Consider the following 11865-nt stretch of genomic DNA (forward strand, 5'->3'; position numbering starts at 1 on the left):
GGCTTTACTTTAGTGATTATTGCCTGTCATCTTAGCACTATGTTATTGGGGATTGCCTTTCCAGAAGAGACTTCAGCGATCCTGGTTTTTCTAACTGAATTACTACCGTGGAAATGTTTTCCTTTACTGTTATATGTAGTTGCAGAGGGAGTGTTACAACTTCATGAAAACATGTCTATTTGCCTGTTTCAAATGTGTACAGTTCAACCCCTGTTATGTTGATGACTTGATTTCACAAAACTTTATCTTCCAAAATGTTTGACTTTATTCTTACATTCCTAGGTTTGAGTTAAACAACCAACTTCTGCTTCCATTTGGTGGTGTATCTGCCTACAACAAAGGGAGAAAACACAAGTTTTACGTGTTTTGTTCGCTGTTTAATGACATTTCAGCTAAGTGATCTGTGCAGTGAAGCCAGTGATTCAGTAATGTGCTGTTAGGTCACAGGAAACTGGGCCTGTGGCAATGGTCATGTGGCGCTGCTGTTTCCAGAGTGAGCCAGAGTCTGAAGAACTGCTTAAGTGTTGTACTTGTCAGCTCCTCTCAAAGTATCTCCCCTCCGTAAAATCCAATACTAGCTAGGCTGCACTAATTAAACTGTTTCTCAAGATTTCTAATCTAAATGGACTGTTTAAGCTATCTTGGCATTTGACTTTGCAAAATGGCTACTCATTTTTTGTTAAGTGTTTGACTTCCCGACATCTTCATTTTCAGAGGCTGCAATTTGGGTTTTGTCTCTGCTCAAGACCACTGTTTAAATGAAGGGCCTTAAATTATTGAAATTGCAGGTGGAAAGCATTTTATATTCTCTTTAGGCATGTGTTCAGTTGACTTAGATTTTAAATGGGATCATCTTGACACAAATGAGGCAACCCTCTCAAGTGTGTGCAATTCATTGCTGGCAGAAGTAGCTGTGGTACATCTGGGGGAACTGGGGGTTTTTTAGGAGCTAGAATTAACAATAGTCTCCTTTCATACTGGATATCTTCATCTGTGTTCCCTCTTCAGCTTCTCTGATCATTGGCAAAGTTGGGGGTTTTTTGGGGTTGTTTTGGGGTTTTTTTTTACATCAGAAGGGCTTGCTTGTGTTTGTTACCTCATGCTCATGAACTCCTTTTTCTGAACTGTAAGCAGTCTTTGATGTGGGGTAACTGCTATAAAACCCGACTGCCTGGTTGGCTACAGCTGAGCTTCATAATCTTGGTGTAGGAAACAGATGGTGACAGATGTCAGGTCTTATGGACATTTACCTCTGTAAGAGTGGGTTTACTCCACATTTTCAACATTGCCATCATAAATTGCTTTGTGAGGTATGCATAGCTGGCCTGCTTGACTTGGCTCTTACGTGGGACTCTTGGCAAACTCACAGCCACCTCATTAGCTTTCTGAAGGCTCAAAATAGTCCTGTATCAAGTCTGATGAGAAACTAAAACTTCCTCTTTAAAGAGAAACAGATTCAGAATTTAAGATATGCAGGTTTTAACCCTTAGTCTGTCATTCTTGTAGCAGGTGCCCAGACTTGCAGACTGTTTGCTACTTGGCGTTTGGTGTTTTCACCCCAGATCCTCCTTGGAACAAGAGAGCTTTCTAGCACCAAGTTAAACAGTGATATATTCTGCTTTGGACAAACTGGTGTTGCCATGCCAAAGGAGGAGCTCCTAAAAGACTGTTATTTAATTCTGTCTGGTCTGTGAACAGGTGAGTGCAGGGTTGGCAGATACCCTTGTCAAGAAGCGTGTATTAACTCAATGTTAATGTGATCAAGAATGAGTTGTATGTGTGGGGATGGAGAGGGAAGTAGCTGTAATTGTTCCTCCATGTCTGTGCTTTGATTCAATTGGAGGCAATTGTCTCAGGGCCAACTTATAGGCAATATAGCTGCCAGCTTCTCCTCCGAAGCCCTGCTGAGCTAGTTTTGCTAGTGGTTAGGGAGGAATTGTGGCCTGTGAGGTGACAACTGTTTGGAGGCACTTGAGTCCTATGGACTCTCCTGCAAGCAAGAAGAACACAGGCTCCTTGAACACTTCATGCCAGTGCTTTTTCCCACCCCCTACCCCTGTGGCGAAGCTGCCTGCTCATGACATTTTATCCGTGAAGCTGCAAAACTCCACTGCACGTGCTGCTGAGACCTGCAGCCAGTATAGAAGGTTGCAGTCTATAAGTTCATGTTAGCTACAGGCTGAGCTGCTAAGACTTAACTGCAGGCCTGGAAATTCAAGTATGCAAGAGAGGACCCTGGAGGATTTGCTATGCCTTTGCTTGTTGCCCAAGCAGGGAAGCTATTCCAGATGGTTGCATCCTGCACAGCTCTGCTGAGATCTGATCATCTTGCAGGAGCCTGGGCTGATGCTGCTACAAGGTCAGCGTCTCAGCTCTGTTTTGGGAAGGAGGTGGGGAGAAAGGAGACTTGCATGAAGATGATCAGACTCTCTTCCCTCAAGTTTTCATCACGACGGGGGTTCTCCCTGACCAGCACCAGGATAAATGCAGCTGACATCAGCTAGCGTTCAGCTTCCAAACTGGCATCAGGAGTGGCAGCAGGATCTTGGCATCCAAAATCTCCGTGTCCTTTGTGATTTGCCTAATGCCCTGTTGTGAAACCAAGATGGAGCCAGGAGAAACGAGAAGCAAACCAGAAACCCAGCTTCCAACCGGCCCTGGAGCACGGGCTCAGCGCTGCCTTCCCTGTCCTTTCCTGCTTGCGTGCCTGGGCAGCAGCACGTGCCTTGCTTTTTCTACCTCTGTTGGGTTTTGTATCCTGGTAACATCGCTCGTGTTAAGGTGCAGAAAACTCCCTGCGGTCCTTTGAGCTGCTGTGAGGGCTGTAGCTCTGGGAAGCATGAATAAAACTCACCCCCAGGTACAGTTCTTCTCTTTGGAAAAATCTTACACGCAGCTGTTTCCTACAGTACATGTTCTTGATAGTGTCATTTGTGACCTCTTTATCACTGGTTTTTGTGAGATTTCGTGTCCTTTCTACTTAACCTAACTTGATACAAAAGGAAAGTATTGATATGAAGTGCTGGACTTGCATTAGTGGTTGTTTTACAAAGGGGTAGCTAAGATTTAGAAGGTGATGCAATTGATCGCTTTGTGAATTAAATCTGGGCCACGTTTCCTTCAAGGCTATTTTTGCTTGTATGTAAAAATAAAGGAGTATGTTATATATTTCTGGGTAAGATGGTGTGACAACTAGAAAGGCATACCTTGTGTGGTTACTGCGTGCTGCTTCTCTAAACAGTCTTTTATACTTTTTCTTCTAGAGAAATGGTGATGTAGCTACTTCTCTTTCTTCACAGAAGGACTTTGTTGAATCAGGTAACAAATAAAATGCAGAGCTTAACCTTTTTATTATTAAAGTATAAATCAATTGAAACTATCTATGTAATGTAAAATACAACCAGTATTTATGGTCTGTTGAGACTGATTCCCCCCCTCCTCCTTCTGTGTAGTGAAATGTCCAGACTATAAAATTACTAAACTTAAAGCTGCTCTTTCTTTGCCTGGAGTTGGCAGTCTTATGATAGGTGATCCTTGTCTGTCACAGAAAGGCTCATAATGAACTTGCTGTATGCTTTCTATATGTTATAATAGCCAAACTTCAGCAAATTGTGACCCTGTTAAGGAGGAGGAGGTAAGATTGAACAGAATCAATAGCAGACCTGTAGGTCGGGTTACAACAACATTTCATCACTGCCATTATTTTATACTCTTGTCTGTTTGCAACTATTGTGCTTTCTGGTCAAAGGTGGTGTCTTGTAGACACAGACATGCTGTAATTCATCACTTTTCTTTTAAGCTGAAATGTTCTGCATTTGATTCCCACTCAAGTGTGACGGAGGGGGTGGTTACTGCAGCCAGGATCCCTTTGCTGTTGAGCAAAGGACATGCCTTCACTTGCGTTTGTACAACACAGCAACTGAGGAAATACAAAGCACAGCTAAGACAAATTCTAACTTTTTGATCAAAACTCTTTAAGTTCATAAATACCAAAATCCAATTATACATGCAGGGTTGTCTTAAGTGATTGGTTATGTCTTGCTGAGATGATCACATTCATTTTTTTCTGTTGGTCTGAAAATACGAAGGAATGCAAGAAAATACAGTGTTGGTTTACAGACAAAGCACTGGTGCTGCAGAGAGCTGCGATGGGAGCAGCTGACTGACGTTGCTCTTACGTGTGCTGCTGTTGTGTTGCAATTACTGTGGGTTTGGCCTTTAGATTCCGGATTTGGTTTGATTTACGTACGTGACTTTCTGGAAGTTGAAGTCCCTGGAAAATCGCTGCCCTTTGTACCCTGGAGATGTCTTTGGGGAGTGAGAGGGCTGTTCTTTGGCCAGTTCTCACCATTTTGAGATGATAATTCAGTGGGAGAGTTAAAGTTCTGGTTGGGGCAGAAAGCCCAAAGCACTGTAAAATTAAATTTTACCTCTTGAGGACTTTTGCCATGGGCTCTGGGACAGCACCTTTCTCAGCCTTACACCAACCTGCCCTGTGTTTTGGCTGCTCCCACCGTGAAAAGGGCATCGCTGCCCCAGGGGCTGGGCAGGGGCTTGGCCGAGCTCCGATGGAGACACGGTGTTTGTGCCGTTCCCAGTGCTCTGTAACGGCAGCATGGGCTCTTCCACACTGCAAACAGCAAAAGTCCCTATGAGGAGGTGTTTAATGTCAGAGTTTGGCTATTAAAACTCACCTATCAACCCCAGCAGCCCCCTGCCCATCCTGCATGCAGAGCCACTGAAACATCACCCTCATGGCTCTGTGCCGTTCCCCTCCGAAACACCCCAGCCCCGCTCAGCCCTGCCAGACCCTTCCCCAGCCCCTCACCTCTCGCTCTTGCCTTCCAACAGGCTGCTGCCAGCCACGCAGGGCCCACGGGGGCTGCACGTGGAGGCGTGTCTTCATCTCTGCCACCGCGCTGCTCGTCCTCGCTGCCACTGTGGGCTTGGCCGTGGCACTGGGACTCCTGCCACATGCCCCAGGTTGGTATCACAAGAGTCTTTTTTTTTTTTTTTTTTTTTTTGTAAGGGAAACAGAAAATGATGTTGCGTGAGAAGAGCCTTCATGTCCATCACCGTGCGTGAAGTAGTGCTTCCTGGCACCAACCGGGAGGAAGGAAAGGGACCAGCAGGAAGATGCAGGGCTGTGCCAGCCTTGCACAGCCCGAGTCACCACCAGCCGTTCCTCGGCTCCGGTGTCCTGTTCCATAGGGCTGTGGTAACTCTGGGTGGCACCATCATGCTTCATGGTATAGTTTTCAGACTCTGCCATGAACCTACCGGAGATTAATCCTGACCCCTGGTTATTTCCAGAACAACAAATGAATTTCAGAAATCCCCCTTTCTTCCCCTTGATCTGCTCCTCATACCATGAAAATGTTGGAAAATGAAGTATTTCTTGCCTTCCCTTCAGTGAATCGCTTCTGTACAGCTTCCAATAACCGGACAGGCTTCTTGTGCGATGACGGTGTGACCTGCATCCCAGCCAGCCAGGTCTGTGACAGAGTCAGCAGCTGCAGAAACGGAGAGGATGAGCAGGAGAAACTCTGTGGTGAGTGGTTTTATTGTGACTGTCCTCCCCGCTCTGGTCTTCCTGTTGTGAGACAGAGCAGCCAGTGTCCCTCTAATCCTGCTCCGTGCTTCTGGCCGTGTATGTGAGCAGATAAGCCTGGTAGATCCTTTGTAGGGCAGATGCTGAGACACAGCACTGCCCAGAACCCAGCGGGAGTGCCAGGAATCAAAGACTCCAAGCTCCTCTGATCTTCCTTAGGGTTTTTTTTTAAAATCATGATGCAGTTTTCCTCGATTGGTTAAGCTGTATGGCTATATGGTTAATTTATTGTACAGTTACCCTGGAAAAAAACCTCATTAAAGCAGAAACCTGGGGCACCCAGACTCTGCTTCCAGCTCAGCCGTGAGCATCCCTTTCCCTCTCCCACCGCAGCTTCCCCATCTGCAGTGTCATTCGTGCCCTGACACTGCATGGGGAAGTACTGACCGACCCCCTGTGACAGCAGCCTTTGGTAGCCACCATCCCCATTTTAGCTGGAGCATCTGTGCCCAGTGGGGTTGAGCACGTGTCCTGTGTGTCCGTCCTTGCAGGTGACTTGCCCCACAGCCTTCCGGGATACCTGGTTTTCCGCTGCAGTAACCCCATGTACTGGGTCTATGCCGATCAGAGGTGTAATGGGATGAACGACTGCGGAGACTGCTCCGATGAGATGGGGAGCTGTAAGTCTCTCTTCTGGCTACTGTTGGGCGAAAGGTCTTTTCTGCTGATGGATGGAAATAGGTTGTACAGGTGTGGTGCTCACTGATGCCGCTGGAAATGCCTGGAGGCTGGCGTCCATGGCTAAAACACAAAATAGCTGGGATAGGACGTGAGTATGAACTGTGTGGGCTCCATCCCATCAGCAGCCAAGGGCTCTGTGTCAAAGCCTGGTGGCAACCAAGAGGGGACGGGCTCTGTGCTTTGCTCCCAGCCCCAAAAGTTGCTCCTCCACTGTGGTTTGCTGAGTGTGGAGCAGTTTCATCATGATGCATAGCTGTAGGCAGCAGTGATCATTCAAACTGGCCTTTGGTTGTTGGTTGGGAGATGGGTATGTCTCAGACAGGGGGACTGAGCGTGCCTCAGCAGCTTTGAAGCCATCTAGATCATTCTCTCACTAAGATGAGCAGCAGGTTTGTTCCTAAGTCACCCTTGTGGTTTTGAACTTCAGGCGAGACTTGCCTGTATCAGCAGTTTTCTTTAGAGTAGCTTGCTAAAAAAAATAAATGACAATTAGTTGTTTCTCCCAGGATGGCACGTCTGCCATGAAGGTCGTAACAATGTCATGCTCTGTGGTTGTCTCCTACAAGTAGCACCAAGCGAGCGTCCTCTTTGGTGGGTTCACAGACACAGGGTCATCACCAGTGGCTTTTCAGTAGCTGCCAGGGGGTGAAAGGGTAGCTACCTGCCTAAGAAAGGAGGGAAGGGGTCAGTGCAGCAAAACCATTTCTGTTCCCTGTTTTCCATCCCTCCCAGTGGCTGCCTGCCCCCCATGCGGGTCGGCGTGGTGGAGCTGCAATCCTGTGCTCTATGAGTTCTGCTCCTGTGTCCCCAGGAGGCTGTGCCGGGACGGGGTCCAGCACTGCCTCAGCTGGTCCGATGAGTATATCTGCAGGCCATGAAGTCCTGGCACCCAGCAGCGCTGGAGACAGCAGAGTGCTTCCTGCATTGTCACCTCTAAGCCTTGGTGTCCTCCTGCTCTGCCACCTGCTTGGGAAGCTCCAACCCAAGCAAATCCTCAGCAGCAGCGCATGGACCAGTGCAGGGATGAAGTGCATATGGCAGCCCGTGCTGCAGGCTAGACACTGCCTGTGGGACACTGCAAGGGTTCTCCTGTCGTGTCAGGGTGAGTCCTTTCTACATGGGCAGAGCATTGACTCCAAGAGTTGCGTGCGGGCTGCTGGAGACTGTTTACCAGCTGCTGCCAACATAGATACCGTGTCATTGGACATTGTAGAGAGGTTGGTGCTGGTCTCTTCTCACAGGTAATTAGTGACAGAACAAGAGGGAATGGCTTTAAACTCCAACAGGGGAGGTTTAGACTGGACATTAGGAAAAAATTTTTCACAGAAAGAGTGGTTAGACAGTGGAATAGGCTGCCCAGGGAGGTGGTGGAGTCACCATCCCGGGATGTCTTTAAGGGTCATTTAGATGAGATGTTGGGGGATATGGTGTAGGGGAGAACTTTGTAGAGTAGGGCTGATGGTTGGACTCGATGATCCAAAGGGTCTTTTCCAACCTGTATGATTCTGTGATTCTGTCTGGCCAACACTGGGCGAGGGGTTTCTCCTGTCTGGACATTGCCAGCAGCCAGATGCTTATACTTTGAGGATATTGAGGGCTACGCTGAAGAGCAGGAGCTGAGTGAGGTGAGCCTTTCTAGCCCGTGGGTTAGCAGTTCCCGCCAACATGTCTTACCCCTCCTGATCCTCATGGGCAAGAAGAGAAGCTTGTGTTTGTGTTCAAAGCACTCCCGCAGATGGTTTCAGCAGCGGCTTTGAAGGCTCTGCGTTGATGCTCCCAGGATGCTTCATTGGGAATGCTGGGCTGAAGATGACACCGTGGGGAGCTGCTGCACAGGCCACCTCCTGTGCTCTTCTTAAACCATGAAGGCCAACGCAGAGAGTGTAATGGCATGGAAAACTGAAGTGGAGAGGTTTCAGGGTTTGTGGGGATAAATCACCATGTCCCTGTGACCGCATAGCTGTCTCTGCAAGCCAGGGCAGGGAACCAGCATGTATATAAAAATGTACTTCTCTCAGGGCTGTGCAGTTTTGGAGCAGCAGCTTAACAGGTTGGGAACAGCCATGGGGCTGGGATGCATTTGCACTGAAGTTGGCAAAGAAAGGAGAAAAAAAAGTCCCAGCCTTGCAGCAGAGAGCAGCAGAAAACCAAGTGCTGCTCCCAGGGCGGTGTGGGATGACATAGGATCTGTTCATTGCTTGTTTCTTTCCTCTGCCAGCAAAGCAGGATCAGGCAGCCAAACCTTCAAAGCAGTCCTCACGATATAGATATGGATGTGCTACTGAAATTTAAGAAAGATTCGGTCTTTCTCTGCTGCTTTGAAAATCTCATCTGTGTCTGAAACATCATCTCTGAGAAAAACCCACATTTACAGTGAGTGCACTTACTTTTCTAGGCCCAAAATAAACATCAGGTGATCTTCCCGTCACCATCCCAGGTCATAGATCTTTAAAAATAAAACCATTCCCTCCTTTCCTCTGTCCTGTGATCTGCAACTCTGCATGGCAGCATGACTTGTATCAACAGTGAATGCTTCTTCTAATTTGTCACTGGGATACAGCTGTAGATCTGAGAGATCTTTTAAAAATAGCTTTACAGTATTCTGACTCATACTTCACCTGGAATGAGATGGCAAAGCTGTACATAACATAACCGGTACTACGGGAAACTTTTACAGCTGCGTTTAATAACCTGTCCTTCTCCGCGCCTGGCTAGGATGGATGGCTTGCTTTCTCTGTGCCTGTAAAACATTAATGCAGTACATTCAGTGCTGCAACTCAGAAGAGAGGTTAGGAGTTTTCTAGGTAAACATTTCTCACTTGCAAGCTTCCAGCCTCAATCAAAGCCTGAAATTGAGATGCACATTTTTGCTGGAGTCACAGACATCCAACGCTTCAACAAGGCTGAGTAGGGGTTGGTAAATAAAGCCTGGCTTATTGTAGTTGCTGTTGTTCCTCTTGTTACCTCAAAGTATGTTCTGGGGCAACCAATGAGGAAGTCTTACAGCATTTCTCAAGCCAAATGCAAGGCTGAGGCAATCCCAAGCACAAATACAGGCGGGGCGATAAGTGTGTTGAGAGCAGCCCTGCGGAGAAGGACTTGGGGGTACTAGTGGATGGAAAACTGCCCATGAGCCAGCAACGTGTGCTCACAGCCCAGAAAGCCAACCGTGTCCTGGGCTGCATCAAGAGCAGTGTGGGCAGCAGGTCGAGGGAGGGGATTCTTCCCCCTCTGCTCCGCTCTCGTGAGACCTGCCCCTGCAGTGCTGTGTCCAGCTCTGGGGACACCAACATCAGAAGGACATGGACCTGCTCGAGCGGGGCCAGAGGAGGCCACGAAGATGCTCAGGGGGCTGGAGCAGCTCCCCTGTGAGGACAGGCTGAGAGAGTTGGGGGTGTTCAGCCTGGAGAAGAGAAGGCTCCAGGGAGACCTTAGAGTGGCCTCACAGTACTTAAAGGGGCTACAGGAAAGATGGGGAGGGACTCTTTAACAGGGGGTGTAGGGATAGGATGAGGGGTAATGGTTTTAAACTGACAGGGGGCAGATTTAGATTAGATATAAGGAAGAAATTCTTCCCTGTGAGCGTGGCGAGACACTGGCACAGGTTGCCCAGAGAAGCTGTGGCTGCCCCCTCCCTGGAAGGGTCCAAGGCCAGGTTGGACGGGGCTTTGGGCAACCTGGTCTAGTGGAAGGTGTTCCTGCCTGGGGCAGGGGGGTTGGGACTAGATGTTCTTTAAGGTCCCTTCCAACCCAAACCATTCTATGATTCTGTGATTTCTTATGAGGAGCTCAAGGAGGGGTGATTCAGAGGCAGTGCTAGCAGGTCAGTCTCTCTTTCCTGGGGAAGAAGAGCTTCTGATTCAGATTACATTCAGCCACAAACTGATTGCCTGTTCCTTGGGTTTGAAGCAGGAGGATGCACAACAAGCTCTCTGCATGGGGAGGAAGCAGGTGGGCCATGGCTGCTGCACACTTCAACAGGGCAGTGGTCAAAGAAAGGTGAGAGAGGAGGGGAAGAAGGATCTCATCCCTCATGATGGGAACTGCATATGGTAACAGAACAACTGCAGTTAGTAAAGATTGAACTAATCAGCTGTTAAAAAAAAATACAGAAACCCTCATGCTCAGCATAGGGCTCAGCTGATGTGATCAGTAAAAAAAATTTGCTCTGTATCAAAGATATTGGAACAGCCATAACTTTCTGAAGCCTCTGCTGTTTGCTGTGGTTGGGAAGAGGACGCTGGTTAGGCTGATCCATATGGTGACTGCTGTGTTTTCCCAGTCCAATATTTATTGATCATTGCCACAGCTTACCTTTGCCAAGTTTTAAGATGCTCCCGAATGTGAAGAGAAAAGGGTCGGGGGTGAAACGTGTGAGCATGATGATTTGAATGTTTGTGCTTGCTGTGTGGAGGCTACTTCACCGCAGCAGAGGCCAAGCGGTGACTTGCCTTGGCTGGATGGGGACAATATTGGGATCTGGGAATCCTTACTTTTTTGTGAGACATGATAAAGAAGGCAAATGCCTGGCTTCAGGCAGGAAATATTATTGTGCCACCTTTTCTCTCCTTCAGCAGGAGGGTGAGGAAACAGAGGCAGGCTTAGGGCACACAGAGGATATACCTGTCTGCAAAGAGGAAACCAAACATGGTCTTCCTCTCCCTTTCTGTCATCTCTCAGCTTTGTAATTGAGCTGAACCACCAAGAAATGGGATCAGGAATGTGATCTCTGCATCTAAGGTAGCCAGTAAAGGTTTGCTGGTGTCAGAGGAGCTGATCCACCTGGTACCTGCAGGGCTGCTCGCTGGCTGATGTCCCTGTATCAGCTCGCAGGGAGCAATCTGGGGAGGCCAGAGCTGTCATTAATGGCTTCAGGTTAGGAGAGAGGAACCAAGGACTCATCCTGCTCTGGATTTACACCTGTGAAGAGACTAGCCAAGAGAGATGGCAGGAAGCAGCAGTCCACAGGCAAGACTCAGAAGCCAGCCTGGAAAGAGCCAGGGACACAGCAGGCGGTTTAAGCAGCACTTGGCTGAGCCTATCTATTTCAGGGCGAGACTCCTCCTGTAATTTTCTTACTTACTGCCTTGTTCCTGGTCAGCAGAGGCTGTGTGCCTTACAGAGAACAATAAACAGAGATTAGTGGGTTGAGGACGTAGAGGTAAGTGTGTCTAAGTCTTCCTAGGATAAAATTTACACAGTGGTGTGTTTAAAAGAGGAAGTCTGCTGGTCAACAAGAAACCTAAGAAAAGGAGTAATTGCACCAGGGATGAAGAATGTGAGAAACACTGTGCTCTAAAACACCTCTCCTGAAAAGAAAATATGTACTGTATTATTTTACCAACAAGCCTGTGACCTGGGCAGACCATTCATGTGAAATCACAATGTGCCTATTTTCCGGCTCAAAGCGTCAGCTCCCAGCTGCTTTACTGATGTGAAATGGAGTATACGATTCTCCGAGACGGGCATCTCCCCATGGTCGGATTAGCAGATCTCCACAGTGGTGGAAGGGCCAGCAAAAGAAATCCGTGGTGGCTGTTGAACCAGAAGCCAGCTGCAGGAGGAGGATTATA

General features: G+C 48.0%; 1 protein-coding gene across 5 annotated transcripts; it reads left to right on the forward strand.

The window, feature by feature from the left end:
• The first annotated feature begins 1246 nt into the window (after positions 1-1246).
• LDLRAD1 (low density lipoprotein receptor class A domain containing 1) lies at positions 1247-10945 on the forward strand. 5 transcript variants are annotated; one of them, XM_074831991.1, is made up of 6 exons: positions 1247-1698; positions 3264-3318; positions 5030-5249; positions 5414-5551; positions 6103-6231; positions 7025-8765. In XM_074831991.1, exons 3-6 carry the CDS (start codon positions 5066-5068, stop codon positions 7168-7170), a joined length of 597 nt encoding a protein of 198 aa, XP_074688092.1. In that variant the 5' UTR covers positions 1247-1698; positions 3264-3318; positions 5030-5065; the 3' UTR covers positions 7171-8765. The 5 variants fall into 5 exon arrangements, 4 of the variants coding, with proteins under 4 accessions (XP_074688092.1, XP_074688091.1, XP_074688090.1 ...); XM_074831990.1 differs by lacking the exons at positions 1247-1698; positions 5030-5249 and adding exons at positions 2291-2860; positions 4852-4983; XR_012624110.1 differs by lacking the exons at positions 1247-1698; positions 3264-3318; positions 5030-5249 and adding exons at positions 4694-4983; positions 10202-10945 and having other exon boundaries at positions 7025-7394.
• Positions 10946-11865: the final 920 nt, after the last annotated feature.

The sequence above is a fragment of the Strix aluco genome, chromosome 8 (assembly GCF_031877795.1).
Source record: "Strix aluco isolate bStrAlu1 chromosome 8, bStrAlu1.hap1, whole genome shotgun sequence".
NCBI classification, from domain to species: Eukaryota; Metazoa; Chordata; class Aves; order Strigiformes; family Strigidae; genus Strix; species Strix aluco.

What these genes read in the sequence shown, in the direction of transcription:
- LDLRAD1 (XM_074831989.1), top strand. Translation starts at nt 4,755, where the DNA reads ATGGCTCTGTGCCGTTCCCCTCCGAAACACCCCAGCCCCGCTCAGCCC. An exon ending in ACTCCTGCCACATGCCCCAG is followed by an intron (nt 4,984 to 5,413) that starts GTTGGTATCACA and finishes CCTTCCCTTCAG; the next exon opens with TGAATCGCTTCTGTACAGCT. An exon ending in CTCCGATGAGATGGGGAGCT is followed by an intron (nt 6,232 to 7,024) that starts GTAAGTCTCTCT and finishes CATCCCTCCCAG; the next exon opens with TGGCTGCCTGCCCCCCATGC.